This window comes from Rhinatrema bivittatum, chromosome 2, assembly GCF_901001135.1.
Source record: "Rhinatrema bivittatum chromosome 2, aRhiBiv1.1, whole genome shotgun sequence".
Classification (NCBI taxonomy): Eukaryota; Metazoa; Chordata; class Amphibia; order Gymnophiona; family Rhinatrematidae; genus Rhinatrema; species Rhinatrema bivittatum.
In genome coordinates this window covers 199,450,540-199,469,960 of record NC_042616.1, presented here as the reverse complement: position 1 = coordinate 199,469,960, position 19,421 = coordinate 199,450,540, and the positions used below count along the sequence as shown (strand labels likewise).

Here is a 19,421-nt window from a genome sequence, read left to right as displayed (position 1 = left end):
GAGGAGTTAGCTAAACAAAGTGAATAATGCAATGGGGCAGATGGAATATAGCCAAGGGATTTAAGGAAAATTAGATAAATTCTGGCAGCTCTGCTGGCTGACCTTTGTAATACATCTTTAGAGTTAGGAATAAGTTCTAGAGGAGATGAGCAGAATTGGCTCCTAGTCACAAAAGTGGAAGGGGGAGACCGAGAACTATTGGCCAGTTATTCTGATCTTTGTGGAGAGACGACAGTACAGTTTCTGGAATCCAACAGATTACAAGATCTGAGGCAGTCAATTTCTTTGACATAGTGATTAGAGTGGGACTGCTCTATTCTCTACCTGGAATGCTGCCTGATGCCGCCAGGCCAGCCTTATAAAAAACTATCCCTCACAGCTCGCTCGGGGCCTCATCTTCAAGTTGTCTTGCTCAGGCCCAATCCAACCCTTGTTCTTGCTTCCTGTGTGGCCTATTAAAACCTTCATGCTTTGCCTTGTCTTGACCTAGTACGGCTTGTTTAGACCTTCTTGTTCTGTTTGTTCCTGTGCTCCTTGTCAGTTTGTGTATCCTGTGGGTCTCCCAGTGGCCTAGCTCACACCTATGTATGCCTTGTCCTGCTTCCTGCTGCTGTTTTGCCCTATCTTTGTTCGTTCCTTGCTCTCCCTGGCTTGCCGAACTACTTTGTTCCTGTAAGTAGCCTGTTCCTGACCCAGTGCACTGCCCTTCAAAAACCCCTGCCAGTCACCAGCACTGCAGGACCCAACACAAAGGGAAGGTGCCTGGTCAGGCAGAAGATCTATGCCAGATTCTGCTGCTCCTAGCCCCTGCAGAAAACCACATGCCTGTCCTGCCTGCTCGTGACTCCGGCTCACCCTTACCAGCCCAACTGTGTCATCACACTGAGGCCATACTAACCTCCAGGAGAGGCGGCAAGACAACCAGTGGTCAGGCAAGTCAGTTTTATTTCCTTACTCCAGCCATGTTTTGATTGAAGGTTGACTCATGTTGGATCAATGTGCACAAGCCAGGTTGGTCCAGTGGAAAACCTGGAAGCTGGACTCTTGTCTCTATTACATCTAGCACCCTCTTCTCACCTCTGGTTCGGTAGCACTCCCAAATCTTTTTTTTTTTTTTTAATTGGGATTGCAACAGGTGCTAATGCAGAAATTCATCGCTGCTACCGGAATGTCTCAGGTGCCATTTCTCCAATCCTGCCCTATGGCTGTGCCTGAAGTGTCGTTTGGTGAATACCTTATCTGAACCAGCCTGTCTCATTTGTTTTACACCTAAACCAGCTCCTGAGCTACAGACCCCAGTTCCAGACAGCCTGCTACCTGCCTCACTGAAATCCCCAATCCATCCTGAAGCCATTCCAGCTCAGCAGACATCTGAGGGTGTAAAACCTGTAACCGAATATTAAAGGTACACTCTGTTACATAACATGTACCTACTCATGTACCCACTATAGTCAGTTTGAATGTCATACCAGCTAAGTCTGCTTTTACACCAGTTCCTGCTAAACTTGCAGTTACTCCAGCCAAAGTCAAGATTAGCCAAACTATGCAGAAATTCATGCCTGTAAAATTGAATCCTGTTTCAGAATCCAATTCTGCTGTTGCTTCTGTCTCAGGTTGCAGGAGCCCCCAGGCAGGCAGTTCACAGCTCAGTGTCTGGGAATTCTATCAGCCTTCGCATTTTCAGTTCAGCCTCCATGACTCTGGGTCAGTCAGTTGATTCTCGGTTGTAAGCCTCAACTTATGTCCCACCAGCTGCTTCAAGTCAGACTCTAGCGAGATCAGCACTAGTACCAAGAAAGGTAGCATGTGCTTTTCCTCAGCCATGTTGTCGGACTCCTCTGATTAAACCTGTCTTTGTTTCAAACACTAAGACTACCTCAGTTTCAGAAACCAGTTTTAGCCCTGCTCCTGTATATGTATTTCTTCCAGCCAGCCGAGTCCAATCCAGTCTCTCTATGCCTTTGTCTCAGCCAGCAAAAGTGGTTTCTAGTCCTGAGGCTAATATCAAGGCAGACCCTGCCATTGTACCTGCCAAACAGAATCCAGAACCACATTCCAGATCAGGCCCTGTGTCACACTACCTTACAGTGGAATCTGCTCCTGTGGAGACTCTGGTGTCCAAATCCTAAGACCTGCACCTGCTGCCTAAAAAGGAAGTTTAACCATGCTCCAAAGTCATATGTCTAATGCTGGTCCCGTTCCAGAGAATCTGGTTCAGGATGTTACCACAGCACATCCAGAGACTCTGGCAAGCTGCTCTGGAAGTCCATTCAAAAATCCGGTCTAGGCCGCTACTACAGCATGCTAAAGACGCCAGCCCCAGTTCTGCAGCTACTCTTCCCTGAGACTCCACCCCAGGCAGCGTCCATAGCACTTCTAAGGATTCATGGGTTGATGCAATAAAGTGCGCCCAGCCTAGCGCACAGGTTTACCCTTGGTTGGTCGTGCGTTTTGGACGCTCCAGAGTAACAACCGCGTTGAAAAAATGGGATCCCGGTTTGGACACACGTTTTTATGGGTGTGATATTGCATCTGCCTATCAGTCTTCAACTGTATCCACAGCATCTCAGCATTCACCCCAAGCTATGCCTGTCCCAGCACCAAAGATTTTCCTCCAGGCTGTTTCCTTCACAGCAGCAACACCAAAGACCTTATTACAAGCTGCTTTGCTTACCACAGCTCCAGATATCTTGCCCCATCTGCCCTCTCCTACAACCACTAAGCTACTGTTCCAATCTGTGCTCACCACAGATTCCAAGACCTGCTTCTCAGGCTGCTTTTCCAAAAGCAGCACCCAGGGTCCCTGGTCCAGGTTGCACCTGTCATGGCACCCAGAATGAAGCTGTTCCAGGCTGAGCTCATTGCAGCCCCCCCCCCCACAACATTCTTAGCTTTTGAATTGTCTTGGATATAAGCACAATTGAGAGGAAAACAAACAAAAAAGTCCTTGATTCCATGAAACTAACAACGCAGTTATTTTGCTCCTTGCTGGTCTCCTCGAACATTATATAGGAAGCTTTTTGCTCCAGGATGTTTCTAAGAGGTCTCTCTGCAAACTGCTCAAAAATTGGAAAAGTTCCTGCACAGTGATTGTTTGATGACCATTTGTGGGGTTGTAGTCTGCGACTTAGGCTATCTGATTCTGGTTTCCAGAAGATAGCTTGGGGGAAAAACATATCTCCTGCCCATTTCCAAATCATGCAGGTCTGTAGGCTAAGATTGAAAAGTCTATCCCCTCGTTTGTTGATATAAAACACTTCTATTTGATTGTCTGGATCAACATCACCTTGTTCTTCAAATGTACTGAATATTTTGAAAGCACTGGAAATTGGTCTCAACTTTAGATGGCTAATATGAAGTAATTTCTCTTTTTGCAATCAGGTTCCTTAAAAGCAGAGGTTTCTCAGATGAGCTCCCCAACCTCGGATGGAAAACATCCGTTGCAAGGGTCTCAAGAAACTGGAGATGGTAAAAAGACCTTTTAGAAATTTCTACCACCAGGTAAGGAATTGGAAGAAACAATTGGATATTTTCACTATGAAAATGGTTCCATTAACATTTTAGTTGCTACTAAGTTTATCTCATGCAAAGGATGCAACATGGACCATTGCCGCCATGTGACCTAACATCTTCATGAGGAGAGACTTTTTCTGGCTCATAATTCTCAGAATTAACTTTGATAAGTCTTCTATCCTCTGAAAGGGGCAGAAAGGCTTTCCTCCCTGTGTTGTGTTCCTATGAAATCTATAGCATGAGACGGTTTCATGCTGTATTTTGGGAAATTGATGAGAAAAAACCTAAGTATGGAAGATATTCATTGTATAAAGAGTTTATGAAGGAGCTTCCTGAAGGGAATGTCCCATTACAAACCAGTCAGGAAAACAAAACACAGTTTCCCCTTTAAGTGAGCAGCAACAACTGCAAGGTATTTTATGAGGATTATGGGTGCTGCTGAGAGGCCAATTGGGAGAACACAATACTGGTAATGGTCATTCACACTGGTGAAATGTAGAAATTCCTTTTAATTTTTGTGAATTAAATGCATGTGTGGGTTATCTTTGAACTAGGGAAGAAAGGCAGCTGTTTTTCTCTAGAAGGGGGAAGGATGATGTCCAAACAATTCATCCTGAATTTTTCATTCTTTAAATATCTGCTGAGGTTCATGAGATCCAAGATGGATCAAAGACAAGCTATCTTTTTTTGGAATCTGGAAGTATTTGGAATAGAATCCAGAGTTCCTTTCTTGCAGTGAAACCGGTTCTACTGCATTGGCTATTAGAAGTGATGAGAGTTCTTGTTGAAGCAACTTTAATTGATATCTAGGGAGTATCTCACTAGAAGATTGCTTGGTGGAGTAGATATGAAATTCAATCAATATCCTTGTTATATGATCTTTACTACCCAAAGGTCTGCTGTTACCATAGACCAGCAGTTCCCAACCGGTGTGCAGTGTTCTGGTAAAATGACCATCACAGGAGCCAAAAGATATATAAGAAAAGCTACTGGACAAAAACACAAATCTCCAAATCTCTTAATGCTGTTTTGGTTTGACCATATCTATCAGACTGCATTTGTATAGTCACTGACCACTGTTAAAGCAGCTGTGACATCAATCACATCTGAACAGAGATCAATACATTTCAGTTGTATTTTTTCATTTAATAGTTACCTGAGACTGTCCTACAAATTTATATCAATTCCCACACTTAAAGGATTCGGGGGTAAATCTGTCTCCATGCTGATTCAATCATTGGCCTCTGTTGAGGCTGCTACTGCTGCAAAGTGATGTTTTTGTGATATGGAGACCAGACTGCTAGGAGGGAAATGAACAGAGAGACTAGTACTTTCACAAAATGGTCAAGTTGGTACTGACATCAAGGTTGCTACTGACCTGAACTAGATTTTTTGAAATCCAGCACTAGATGGAATTACTTTTATCTAGCCAACTGATCATTCATTAGTGGAACTGACATCAATTCCATTATGAAATGCATATTTTATTTAAGGAGAAAGTACTAAATACCTTATTCAGAATGAAAATCTGTGCACATATTTTAAGTTTCAATCTATAATCAATACTTACGAAAGAGGTCTTTGTGTGGCAATTATATAATCTGGTCTTCCATTTTTGTAAATGAGGCGTGCATTTGCCTGTACCCAGGTCCACCCATTTTCTTTGGTAAGAAGTCTGAAAATAGTCATGCCACTCTCTCCAGTCTTTATCACTAAAATTGGGAAAGAGAACTTGTAATTATATATGGGATTAATACAAGAAAATGAATCAGAAAGCAAAAGAGATTTTAATCAAATAAACTTAACATAAGAGTGCCACAATTAATTAGAAAAAAAAAAGCGTTTTAAAACTGGCAATTACTGTTCAAAATGAACAGACTAAAAAGATACATTTTCATTCCCTAACCTGAAAAGCAAAAAATACAAAGATGCCCTCTTTAACAACTGATTTTGATCTCACAAGCTTTGCCTCAAATATAGTTGATATAACCATAGCTATTAAGAAAATGGCTTATTCTTTCATGCTTATATTTAGAGCAGGGGTCAGGAACCTATGGCTCGGGAGCCAGATATGGCTCTTTTGATGGCTGCATCTGGCTCGCAGACAAATCTTTAATAAAAAAGTAAAAATCTAACAAAATCCCCCACCCTCCTGACGCCCCCCAAGACCTCCAAAATTTGTTTACTACAACCCCCACCCTCCTGACCCCCCAAGACCTGCCAAAAGTCCCTGGTGGTCCAGCGGGGGGCCAGGAGCGGTCCGGGAGCGATCTCCTGGACTTGGGCTGTCGGCTGCCAGTAGTCAAAATGGCGCCGATGGCCCTTTGCCCTCACTATGTCACTGGGGTCGACCAATGGCGGCGGTAGCCCCTGTGACATTGTAAAGGCAAAGGGCATTCGGCTGCCAGTAATCAAAATGGCGTCGACGGCCCTTTGCCCTTACTATGCCACAGGGGCTACCGCCGCCATTGGTCGACCCCAGTGACACAGTGAGGGCAAAGGGCCGTCGGCGCCATTTTGACTACTGGCAGCCGACAGCCCAAGTCCAGGAGATCGCTCCCGGACCCCCGCTGGACCAGCAGGGACTTTTGGCAGGTCTTGGGGGGGTCAGGAGGGTGGGGGGTTGTAGTAAATTAATTTTGGAGGTCTTAGGGGGCGTCAGGAGGGCGGGGGTTTGTTAGATTTTTACTTTTTTATTAATGATTTGTCTGCGAGCCCTGGACCCCCGCTGTATCACCAGGGACTTTTGGCAGGTCTTGGGGTGGGGGGGGGGGGGGTTGTAGTAAATTAATTTGGCAGGTCTTGGGGGCGTCAGGAGAGTAGAGGGTTGTAGTAAGTATGGCTCTCACGGAATTACATTTTAAAATATGTGGCGATCATGGCTCTCTCAGCCAAAAAGGTTCCCGACCCCTGATTTAGAGTATTGACATTAGGAATGCTTTCTATAATAGAGAAATCAAGTTTGAGAAAACAATTTCATGGTAAACTTTTTTTTTTTTTTTTAAGGAATTTCATTTTTTGTAATCCATACCCCTTCCTGATACAGGTCGCATTCTATTTGACTATTAAACCTATAAGCCTTTGATCCTCTACATCCAACCTTCATATAAAACAAATTTAAGATTTTCACATACATAAAGTGTTTCAGTCTCTCCTTTTTTGCTTCGGTGTTTACTGAAGATGTTGGGAATGAGAGAGTAAGGTACTCTGACACAATATCTATGACATCATTTATTAATGTGACATCATGGTAATATACATTATTTACAGAAAGTTATTTACATACCACATGATTGCATATGCCATCCAGCACCCTTTGTGTCATCATTCTTGTATCGAGGAGTCGAGAGGTCAGCAAAGGCGAGAAGGGGGTTTTCAGTGTCCAGCACGCTATACGTCTATAGAGGCAATATCTCCTACTCCCGCCAGACACTGGAAAGTCCTGCTCTTTTATACTGTGCCGTAAACAAGTGTGCGTGCGAGAGAGAAATGATTGATCACTATCCCCCCATGTTATGTGTCAACAGTTGCTACTGCACACTCGGACTCATTCTGTCCCTGGCATGTAGGCGGTTGATCAGACCGCCTTATTCCAGACAGGGAGCCAGAAAGCTGAGCTGCACAACCTGTTTAACAAGAACATGTTTATCCTACACCTACACTCCACCCTTGATCAATCATTCTCCAATGCAGGCACCACTGCATACGAAGCCACTGTAGTGGTATATTTACTTTGACGTGTTATTTTATGCACGCGATAGGTAAGATAACATGTACACACTAGGCACAGGAGGCATACACACATTACAATAAAGATAGGATGAAAAATCCAATTCAGATTTCCAAATATTAAAGTGGCCTCCGTCCCCGTATCTACTAAAGCCATCACCTGCTGTGCCCCATTTCGCCATTGTATTTCTACCCCAATATGGGGGCGATTATCCATGGTGACGGCAGCGATTTGGGGGGTATGGCCTTTTTCCTATTGTGCCCAGGATAAGTCCGGATACAGTCTGGTACTATTGGCCTCCTGAGGTGGGGTGCTAGGTTGTACGGACTCAGACTCATTATGAAGGGGTTTGTAGCATTTACCCTCTTGCAACAATTGGTTCATCTTTGTTAGTAACACTTTTCCCCAGTCTTCCTCCTTTTCCGCGTAAACTTTCTTTTGTTTACCCTTGCATTTTTGCAGATACAATTTATACATGTCTTTGGTTGGAATACCATCTATTTTCTCTTTAGCCACTCCGGCAGCTATCAATGCCGCAAACATATCTCTCCTTGACACCCGTGCGTCCGTATCTCGGTTTCGGAGATCCCTATATCCCTTTCGAATACCTTCTCCTCTGTCAGATACTTCGCCTTTAAATGTGAAAGTCTTATCATTGCGCTCTTGTATCCCTAAATCTAGGACCTCTCTGATTGCCCGAATCAAATCTCCAATTTTCTTCCCAGCCGTATTTAATAGCAAGGTCAACATAATGGACCTGTGTGCCGGGATTACGGTACGCATAATCTCTGCCCGAGCCGTACCGGGCAGGGGTAGGTCCAGGAAATCTCCCTGCAAATTCCTCAGACACCATGTTTGCATGGTAATTTCTTTCATACACTGTATGATATCATGCATATTATATAATGGTTTGTTACTGACAGGCCAATCTAACACAGTGCTATACCTTGTTTTAGTGGCAGTGGCAACTACTCGAAACAATTCCGTCATGTCCCCTTGCCAAACTACTGTTCTGATAGCTGTCCTTACCTCGGGATCGGTAGAAATCATAGTGAATCTTTTAACATCTTTTGATCAATCATAATGTCTCCCGCCTCCGATTCATATAACCTCACTAGCCAGCGGCCAATAGGTTCTACTGGTTTTTGCCCCATGCGATCCAATATCTCACTTACTTCTTGTTGGGTGAAGTCCTCCATTACTTGTGTACCCTCCTGTACTATAGCTCTACCATCGCTGGTCTGCTTTAATTTACGCCTGACTATGGGACAGGCTTGCTCTACGGGGGGGGGGGGGGGGGGGGGGGGGGAGGGGGTATTACTGCCTCCTCCTCACTGTCCCGTAGAGTCCCATATCTCTGGATCCCAGTGATCTTTCATAATACATGCTCGTATTTCATAAACTAGCACCCAGTCATTAATACTAGTAAGTGTCATACTGAGTGATTGAATTGGGGTGGAATTGCATATCTTCTCCTTCCACATAGCTCGGGTATATTGTACACAAGGAGCCAAATAGTTACGACACTGTATGGCGGTGTAATTGGCTATAGAAAACTGATCCCCGATGTGATACTTGACGAGTAATCTAGTGATTTTGTCCTGTGTTGTCTTTGCTTTCACTACTTTTGCAGTTATGGTGATGTTCCAAACCACACAAGCATCGTATGCTTTACATGTGAAATTATCCTGCGTCCAAGAGGAGGTACTGTTCTTCCACTTGATAGTCCCCCGTCTGGAGGTTACTTCTACAGGCTGATATAGGGTGTGCACCATACCAATGATGGCAAAGAGGTTGATAGCCATAAACGGGAGGTGCAAGCCAACCTGTAGCGAGAGAACACATCGTTAGTTATTCCCTTAGTTTACATTGGATACTGGGTACCTGTATCCAATGTTCATCTCCTTCTGATAGTACAGTCAGTACTGCATCTTTGCCAAAAGCTAAAATTTCACCTTTCCTAGGTTCTCTATGAGGTGTGAAGATCCATATTTTAGCTCCTGGATGTAGTTTACTTGGATTGGAGGTGCTTCCAAAGGCACCTTGTCCTCGGGGAGTGAACATGTTTATCCTACAGAAGATGATGTTGGGGAGGTACCCGTAATGGAGAAGGTTTTCATGGGTAATGATTCAGACAGACTGAATCAAATCACGGTGAACCTAGAAGATGTGGTAGGCCTGATTGACAAACTGAAGAGTAGTAAATCACCTGGACCGGATGGTATACACCCCCGAGTTCTGAAGGAACTAAAAAATGAAATTTCAGACCAATTAGTAAAAATTTGTAACCTATCATTAAAATCATCCATTGTACCTGAAGACTGGAGGATAGAAAATGTAACCCCAATATTTAAAAAGGGCTCCAGGGGCAATCCGGGAAACCACAGACCGGTTAGCCTGACTTCAGTGCCAGGAAAAATAGTGGAAAGTGTTCTAAACATCAAAATCACAGAACATATAGAAAGACATGGTTTAATGGAACAAAGTCAGCATGGCTTTACCCAGGGCAAGTCTTGCCTTACAAATCTGCTTCACTTTTTTGAAGGAGTTAATAAACATGTGGATAAAGGTGAACCGGTAGATGTAGTATACTTGGATTTTCAGAAGGCGTTTGACAAAGTTCCTCATGAGAGGCTTCTAGGAAAAGTAAAAAGTCATGGGATAGGTGGCAATGTCCTTTCGTGGATTGCAAACTGGCTAAAAGACAGGAAACAGAGAGTAGGATTAAATGGACAATTTTCTCAGTGGAAGGGAGTGGACAGTGGAGTGCCTCAGGGATCTCTATTGGGACCCTTACTTTTCAATATATTTATAAATGATCTGGAAAGAAATACGACGAGTGAGAATCAAATTTGCAGATGACACAAAATTGTTCAGAGTAGTTAAATCACAAGGAGATTGTGATAAATTGCAGGAAGACCTTGTGAGACTGGAAAATTGGGCATCCAAATGGCAGATGAAATTTAATGTGGATAAGTGCAAGGTGATGCATATAGGGAAAAATAACCCATGCTATAATTACACAATGTTGGGTTCCATATTAGGTGCTACAACCCAAGAAAGAGATCTAGGCGTCATAGTGGATAACACATTGAAATCGTCGGTTCAGTGTGCTGCGGCAGTCAAAAAAGCAAACAGAATGTTGGGAATTATTAGAAAGGGAATGGTGAATCAACGGAAAATGTCATAATGCCTCTGTACCGCTCCATGGTGAGACCGCACCTTGAATACTGTGTACAATTCTGGTCGCCGCATCTCAAAAAAGATATAATTGCGATGGAGAAGGTACAGAGAAGGGCTACCAAAATGATAAGGGGAGTGGAACAGCTCCCCTATGAGGAAAGACTAAAGAGATTAGGACTTTTCAGCTTGGAGAAGAGACAGCTGAGGGGGGATATGATAGATATGTTTAAAATCATGAGAGGTCCTAGAACGGGTAGATGTGAATCGATTACTTGCTCTTTCGGATAGTAGAAGACTAGGGGGCACTCCCATGAAGTTAGCATGGGGCACATTTAAAACTAATCAGAGAAAGTTCTTTTTTTTACTCAACGCACAATTAAACTCTGGAATTTGTTGCCAGAGGATGTGGTTAGTGCAGTTAGTATAGCTGTGTTTAAAAAAAGGATTGGATAAGTTCTTGGAGGAGGAGTCCATTACCTGCTATTAAGTCACTTAGAGAATAGCCACTGCCATTAGCAATGGTAACATGGAATAGACTTAGTTTTTGGGGTACTTGCCAGGTTCTTATTGCCTGGATTGGCCACTGTTGGAAAACAGGACGTTGGGCTTGATGGACCCTTGGTCTGTCCCAGTATGGCATTTTCTTATGTTCTTATGTTGATAGATTGAGCAGAAAGGAGGAATAGACATGCTTTGATTAATGTAGATATCTGTTCTTTGTTTAAAGTTTCTTCAGATTACCACCCTATCACTGTGAAAAGAGACATAAGGCAATACAAGCAGTATAAAGTCAAATTTTGCTATCCTACCCTACATACAGAAGTAGTAGATAAAATAAAAAGTTTCCAAAGAGAAAGCAAAAGCGGTTCAAAGGAAAGGTTAAACGGTAGATGAGAACGGGGACATTCTTGCCTTATCCCACACTGCAAAGAAATAATCTTATATAAAGTTCCATTAATCGATAAAAGAGAGATAGGTTGATGGTATAGCAAAGCAATTAAAGAAACAATGGAAGGCCCAAATCCAACCATTGTAGGACAGCAGTCAGATAATCCCATTTGACATGGTTGAAGACCTTTTCAGCCATGAAATGGCTACCAGTGGTTCTGGAATTTCCTTGGCAGCCAAAATTAAATGTTGAAACAACTGGCATTATTCATAGTTAAGCACTCTTTCAAAAACCAGATTGATCTATGTGTTTGAGTTTATTAAACACTATTGGGTAGATTTTTTAAAAATACGCGCACCCTCGATTTTATAACATGCATGTGCAAGGGGGCGGTGCGCGCAACTGGGGACTGAAAAAGCAAATGTTGCTTACCTGTAACAGATGTTCTCACAGGACAGCAGAATATTAGTCCTCACATATGGGTGACATGACAGGATGGAGCCCAATCATGGAACACTTTTGTCAAAGTTTTTAGAACTTTGACTGGCACCTACTGGGCATGCCCAGAATGGCACTAAACCTGCAGCCAGCAGGGGTCTCCCTTCAGTCTTGTTTATAGCTATAGGAAGTGCCATAAAATAAAATAATAAAACGTAATGAACCCAACACAGAGGGTGGTGGGTGGGTTTCGTGAGGACTAACATCCTGCTGTCCTGTGAGAACACCTGTTACAGGTAAGCAACATTTGCTTTCTCACAGGACAATCAGGATGGTAGTCCTCACATATGGGTGAGTACCGAACTGAGGATGTCAGAGTATGCACCAAATGTACCCAAAGACGTGCAACAGGCACAACAACTGGGGTGGAATTTGGCATGGGGCATCCTGAACCCTAACGGGCAGGCGGAAGGGTGCTGGTACATCAAGTTGCAAAAAGGTTGCACAAGACAGATTGGTCAAAGATGGAATCTTGTCTTCCATGCTTGTCCAAACAATAGTGGTCTGTGAAGGTATGGAGAGAACTCCAGGTAGCAGGCCTACAATTATCAGAAAGCCGCACAGAGCGTAGGTGCGCTACTGAAGTTGCCATGGCCCTGACAGAGTGTGCTTTAACATGGTCTTGAAGTGGAATGCCTGCTTGCTGATAGCAAAAGGATATGCGGTTCACTAACCAGGAGGAGAGAGTCTGCTTACCCACAGGCTGCCCCAGTTTGATGGAATGGAAAGAGACAAACAATTGAGTGCTTTTCCTGTGGGCAGCTGTACTGTCTAGATAGAACGCTAGAGCCCGTTTACAGTCAAGGGTATGCAGAGCCTGTTCTCCTGAATTGGAATGGGGCCTGGGAAAGAAGGTAGGCAGTATAATGGATTGATTAACGTGAAACTCCAATACTACCTTAGGCAAGAACTCAGGGTGAGTGCGGAGTACTGCCCGGTTGTGCAGAAGTTTAATGTAAGGCGGATAGGTAACTAGGGCCTGTAACTCACTAACTCTGTCAGTGGATGTGATTGCCAGGAGAAAAATCACTTTCCATGTGAGCTAGTGAAGATCACAGGATTGGAGAGCCTCGAATGGTGGTTTCATGAGCCGACCCAAAACCAGATTGAGGTCCCAAGAAGGAGCTGGAGGGCACAGTGGAGGCTTGAGGTGGAGCAAGCCCTTCAGAAATCGTGTTACAAGGGGTTGTTCTGAAATAGGAACATCCTCGACACCTTTATGGAAGGCAGCTACCGCACTGACATGCATTCTGATGGAAGAAGTTTTAAGACCTGATTCTGACAAGTGCCAGAGATAGTCCAGAAAGTTCGTGGTGGAACAGGTAAAAGGATCAAGGGATTGAGCAGAACACCAGGATTTAAACCTGTTCCATTGGTAAAGGTAAGATTTTCTCATGGAAGGCTTCCGTGAAGCAATCAGGACACGGGAAACAGGCTCCGAAAGGTTGAGTGGCCAAAGAATTAACCTTTCAACATCCAGGCATTCAGAGACAAGGCCTAAAGATTGGGGTGGCGTAGGCACCCGTCGTTCTGAGAGATCAGAAGCAGGTCCTTTCCCAAGGGAATGTGCCTGTGAATGGAGAGGTCCTGAAGGATCGGAAACCACACTTGGCGTGGCCAGTGAGGTGCTATCAGGATCATGGTTCCCTTTTCCTGACTTAGCTTCACGAGATTCTTTGAGAGAAGCGGAAGTTGAAGGAATGCATGTAGGAGACCGGTTGCCCATGAGAGGGAGCGTGCATCTCTTGGCTGTGAGTGCTGGCTGCGAGTGAGAGAGCAAAAGTTCTCTACTTTGCGGTTTTGAGGTGACGCAAAGAGGTCTATGTGAGGGTAACCCCAATGTTGGAATATTGGAGTCCATTACTGTGGGGTCGAGGGAATACTCGTGTGGTTGAAAGGCGCGACTCAGCTTGTCCGCCAACACATTGCTCACTCCCGGCAAGTAGGTGGCCCTGAGGTACATCGAGGGGGAGAGGGCCTCTGCCCATATCTGAGCCGCTTCCTGACACAGTAGGTAGGAGCCCATCCCTCCCTGTTTGTTGATGTACCACATGGCCACCTGGTTGTCCATCTGAATTAGGATGACTTGGTTGGACAGGCAATCCCAAAATACCCTGAGATCATATCTGATTGCTTGTAGCTCCAGGAAATTGATTTGGTGTTTGGCTTCCTCTGGAGACCAAGCTCCTTGGGTCTGCAAATTGGCAACATGTGCTCCCCAGCTGAGGTTGGAAGCATCAGTGGTGAGAATTATTTGAGGGTCTGGAGCCTGGAAGGGTAGACCTTGGAGGAGATTGATCTGATTTTTCCACCAGGCTAGAGACTGACGAAGTGGGTGGGTGATGTGGACAATGGTCGATAGTGGTTGGACAGATTAAGTCCATTGTGACCTTAAAGTACACAGCATGACTCTCATGGCCAAGCGGGCCATTGGGGTAACCTGTACTGAGGACGCCATGTGTCCCAGCAGGATGAGGAAGTGGCATGCAGTTGAGCGGTGCTGAGACTGTAGCTGGTGTGCAACAGAAATGAGAGTGAGAGCTCCCTGTTGAGGCAGAAATGCCTTTGTTTTGAAAAGTGTCCAAGTCTGCCCCTATGAAGGACAAAGTTTGAGATGGGACTAAGCAGGATTTCGCATAGCTGACGGAGAAATCATAGCGAATCAGAGTGTGTAAGGTGGGATGTAGGGATGACAGAGCAGCTTGCTGAGTGGGAGCCCTGATCAACAATCGTTGAGATAGGGGTAGACGTGAACACCTTGAGTCCTGAGGAAGGCTGCTTCTACTACGAGGCACTTGGTGAAGACTCGTGGTGCAGATGCCAGGCCGAATGGTAGCACGGTACTGATAGTGCTTGGGGCCTACCAGAAACCTCAGAAATCTGCGATGAGATGGAGTTATCGCAATGTGTGTGTACGAATCCCGGAGGTCTAGAGAGCAGAGCCAGTCTCCTCTTTGCAGAACAGGAAAGAGAGAACCCAAGGTTACCATCTTGAACTTTTCTCATTGGAGGTACTTGTTGAGGGCACGTAGGTCCAGAATTGGACGAACGCCTCCTGATCCCTGGAAGACACGTCGGCCAATGGCATCCAGGAATTTCTTCTCTTTACCTGGGGGGAAGGAAGAGTGGGGTTTTGAGCGTTGTGCCCTCTTTTGGGCAGATTCTACAATCACAGATTGGTGATCCAGCTGAGGGTTTCTGGAACCCTGGGGCTGACTGGGCCAAGTAAATGAAATCTGCCTTTCGGTTGACTGGAGCTACCGAACCAGGGTGTTCCCAGTTCTTTTTGAGAAGATCCAAAAGAACCTGATGAATAGGGATGGAGGTTATTTCCTTGGGAGCATCCAGGAATTGCAACAGCTACATCATTTGGTGCCTATCATCTTGATCAGTCTGTAATTGGAAGGGAACCAACTCAGACATTTCCTTCACAAAATTTATGAAGGACAAGTCCTCTGGAGAACGCTTCCTGCTTTCAGTAGGAGAAGGTGGCGATGGTAATCATCGGTGTCTGGAGATGAATCGTCAGTCCATGGTGTCATAGGGATCAGCTCCTGTCCTTCTAGAAACCTGAGAAGAACGGGACGATGGTATTCCTGAAGGTCCTGGACTAGGTTCTGAAGGCATTATTTATTTATTTATTTTTAATTTTTATATACCGACATTCTTACATCAAATGCAAATCGTACCGGTTTACATAAAACAGAAAAAGCAGGAAATATATTTCCATAGTCAAATACAATGAACATTTATAAAAATTGTTAACAAGCCATAAGGTAAGAACTTGGAAAAAAGTTAATTAACAGAAAAAAATAATGAAAGAATTTTAAATGAAGCACAAAGGGTTGTACGAAGGGGTGCACAAAGGGGAGAACCCCTTTGTCGTGCCCCTTTGGCGCACGGCGCCTGGTGGTGAGGCGCTTTTCAACTGCCAACGGAGCTCTCAGTGACGTCGGGGGGGGGGGGGCGTGGTCACACCTCACAGTCACACATCTCACCATTTCCCCTCACCCTCCTAAAGTTAGTTTCCTTTTTTTTTTTTGTTTGTTTTCATGTTGCTGTTAACTTCTGCGGGGGCCCGAGGATGGAGGGTGGCCTCCCCGCTCGCCGGCGCCTGGTGGGTGAGGCACTTTTCAACTGCCGACGGAGCTCTCAGTGAGGGAAGTACTGGAGGCACCGATGAAGGCATTGATGGATGGATCAGTGGTGCTGATGGCCGCATCGGCATTGGCAGGACTCTCAATGGAGGAAGACGAAACGGTGTTTCTCCTCTCGATGAAAGAGTAGGTGGAGAAGGCACCGGAGCCATTGGTGATCCGGGATCCATCGGTTGGAAAGGCGGCTATAAGCGCTTCCATCTTCGAAAGCAGCGATGTCAATGCTGCCGGAATGGGATCGGTGGTCGGTTTCCGCAACTGGCCCCGGTTTCAGCAACCAGGGGAACTTGGAATCTGTGCATCGCCTTATCATTGGCCTCCTGAACCATCCGGTCCAGTTCTTCATGGAGACCTGGAGCAATCAGTCCCGGCTCCGGAAGGGGAGAATGAGGCAGAGGCATAGCCAGAGGGACCACCGTTAAAGGCGGAGTCGCGGCTCCCGATAGCCGTCCGGATGAGGGTTGCCTCAGTGACCCGGTTGCCAGAAAGGGTAGAAGCCTTTTCTGGACGAGGTTTTCTTCGATGGCGGCTCGGATGATAGCGAAGTCGATGACTTTCCTTCATTGATGATCCGAGGCTTCCGGTGTCGATGCCGATGTTTCTCTCTACGATCCCATCGGTCCTGAGTAGAGGTAGTTGATGGCCGGGAAGTCGTCGATGCCGGACGGTCACCAGCCGGTGCCCAATGCTGGCACGAAGTGGACGGTGCCGGTTCAGACGATGTCGATGCAATAGGCGGCGGAGTTTGCGAACAGAAGAGAAGTTCCACTTTCTCCATTCTGGCTTTGCAACCTTTTTGTGTCATTAAGGCACATTTGGTGCAAGTCAGGACATCATGCTCGCACCCGAGGCACATTACACAGAATTTATGAGGGTCTGTTATGGACATGATGCCGAGTACAGTCAGGGTACTGACGGAGCCCTGACGCCATGGCCTTTGAAAAATTGAGCCGCGGTGCGGTCAACGGCCAGTAAGCCACAAGGGCCAAACGGGAATCGACCGAAAACGGGTAAAAGACTTATCGGAGTACTGCGGAATCAAAAATTTGAAAGAGGAACCCCTGTAGGGTATGAAAGTTTTTAATAATTCCGTAAGGAAAATTCCTGTCAGGAATCTCTGTAGAGCTCCTTAACCCGTGTGGCTACTGCTGAGCGGAAAAAAGAAGACTGAAGGGGGACCCTTGCTGGCTGCAGGTTTAGTGCCATGCTGGGCATGCCCAGTAGGTGCCAGTCAAAGTTCTAGAAACTTTGACAAAAGTGTTCCGTGATTGGGCTCCATCCTGTGATGTCACCCATACGTGAGGACTACCATCCTGCTTGTCCTGTGAGAATAGCAATTTACATGCAGCGACGAGATTGGGCCTCCCACAGTTCCCCCAGGGAGGGGCCTTTCCTACCCCCCTTACTCTCTCCCTCCCCTCTTCCCCTCTCCTCCCCAACCCCTTTGAAGGCCCTACCTTTTTGTTTTTTTTCTTGTTTTTGAACTTAGCCAGCTTCTGAGCTGGTGTAAGTTGCGAGCACCGGCAGCCTGCCGGCACGCGATCCCCCTGGCACAGCAGCAAATGACCGCTGTACCAGCAGCCTCCAGCTCTGTCTAGCCCCCTGGACTGCTCCTTGGAAGAGGTCTGGCTCTTGTGCGTGTAACAGGGGTTACACGCGCGGCTGGGCCTTTTCTAAAATGCGCGCAAGGACCAGCCACACGCTTAACCCCCGTTTTCCCCACACGCAGGGGATTAAAAATCAGGCCTTAAGCTAAGATGAAAGGTTAACATTTTAGCAAAAATTTTGTAATCCACATTAAGCAACGAAACTGGTCTATAATTTGTAACTAACCTGGCATCCCTGTTAGGCTTAGAAAAGGCAACAATTTTTGCAGTATTGAAGGTATCAGCAGATTGACCATCATCCTGCATGGCGCAGTACAAAGCAAGCAATTTGGGAGTGAGTAGACCCTAGAAGGCCTTGTATAATTCCCCTGTGAAACCATCTATATCTGGAGCCTTTTGAGCCTGTAATGAGCACTAATGACCTCCAAAAGAGTGGAGGAATTAGGTGCATAAACATTGAGGAATAATATAGGTTTGTCAAACTGACAGCACAGTAGCCATCCATCTGCCTTCAGGATCTGCATATTGTTCAAGAACATGAATGGGAAGTGCTCTGTGTATCAATATGGCAACTTCACATTTCTTGCTTTGTGCAGGAGCAAAAACCAGCTTTAGAGATCCCCCATATGATAGATGAGTTTCCTGCAAAAAAAAACTAGATTAGGATGTAGTGACTTAAAATAAGAAAGGATCTTTTTCTGCTTTATAAAATGATTTCATCCATTAACATTCAATAAAAATACCTTTAAGTTGGTGGCCATTATGATACAGGAGAACTATAAAAAGACAGAAAGCAGACTGAGCAAAACCAACATTCATACAGCCATGGTCAAGTACATGGGGCAGAGTACTGAGAGCTCCTAAAGAAGTTGGTAGAAAAGAGCCAAATACAGAAGGAGATGATGAAAAAAAACCACAAAACTATGCAGAAAAGCCAAAAATGCCTGTGCCAACTTCTCAAAAACTGGGAAGCATAAGTAGAGAGTAGTAAGGCAAAGAAAAGGGTTTTTTGAAGCTCCAACTTAACTCTAAGGAGGCTAACATCAACGTTGCCAATTGCTAAAGAGAAAAATTAGCATTTAAAAGCAATGCAAATGACAAATCGTTTAAGTAAAAAAGAGAAACCTGAGCAGGGATAAAATCTATCACAATATAAGACAATAGTTAATAAAGAAAAAAAACCACACAAAACAAATCCACCAGGGAGTATGTACAGCCAAGAAAGGAACCAACCTCAACCAATGGAAAGAACTTGTCAAGAAGTATGATCAGTTTCATAAACAGAGCAGAAAAAACGAGTCACATAAGATCATTAAATTATCATTGGTTGAGAAATGATTAAGCTAGCCAAATACTTTTGAAAATCTTCAGGTGCAACATACATCTTAGTAGAATTATGAGTGTCATGCATTTGGGCAGGATACATCAAGCCAAACTGAGCCCCAATTTCCCCTAAGCGCAGTCATAGAGACAGAAATGGTTTCCTCCTAGTATCAGTTGTCTTTGCCAAGTCAAGAACAAATAAAGGCTTCATGTCGTCTTGGGAGAGAGGCATCTTCGATCTGGCAGCAGAGAAAATAGCCAGTGCCTGTTGACAGCACAGGATTTTCACCACTATAGGCTGAGGATATTTTGCATGTGGGACAGGCTTCGAGGGAACATGGTATGCTTGTTTAATCTCAAGCGGCAGGTCAAATTTGAAACCCGGACAGGCAGGTATAAAAAGCTGCAAAAATGAAAGCATATCTGGTCCTTCGCAATCCTCAGGAATCCCCAGGATTCTGATGCTATTGAGATTTTAAAAGTCCTCAATGTCGCACTGAAAGGCCACCACTTTGATTGAT

General features: G+C 45.0%; 1 protein-coding gene across 1 annotated transcript in view; it reads right to left on the bottom strand.

Annotated features, from left to right (window-relative positions):
* Positions 1-19,421, bottom strand: part of AHR (aryl hydrocarbon receptor) — a 291,464-nt gene that overhangs the window by 25,022 nt on the left and 247,021 nt on the right. The window contains exon 9 of the mRNA XM_029589033.1: positions 5,084-5,225. Coding sequence (XP_029444893.1) covers positions 5,084-5,225 — 142 coding nt within the window. The remainder of the gene's footprint in view (positions 1-5,083; positions 5,226-19,421) is intronic.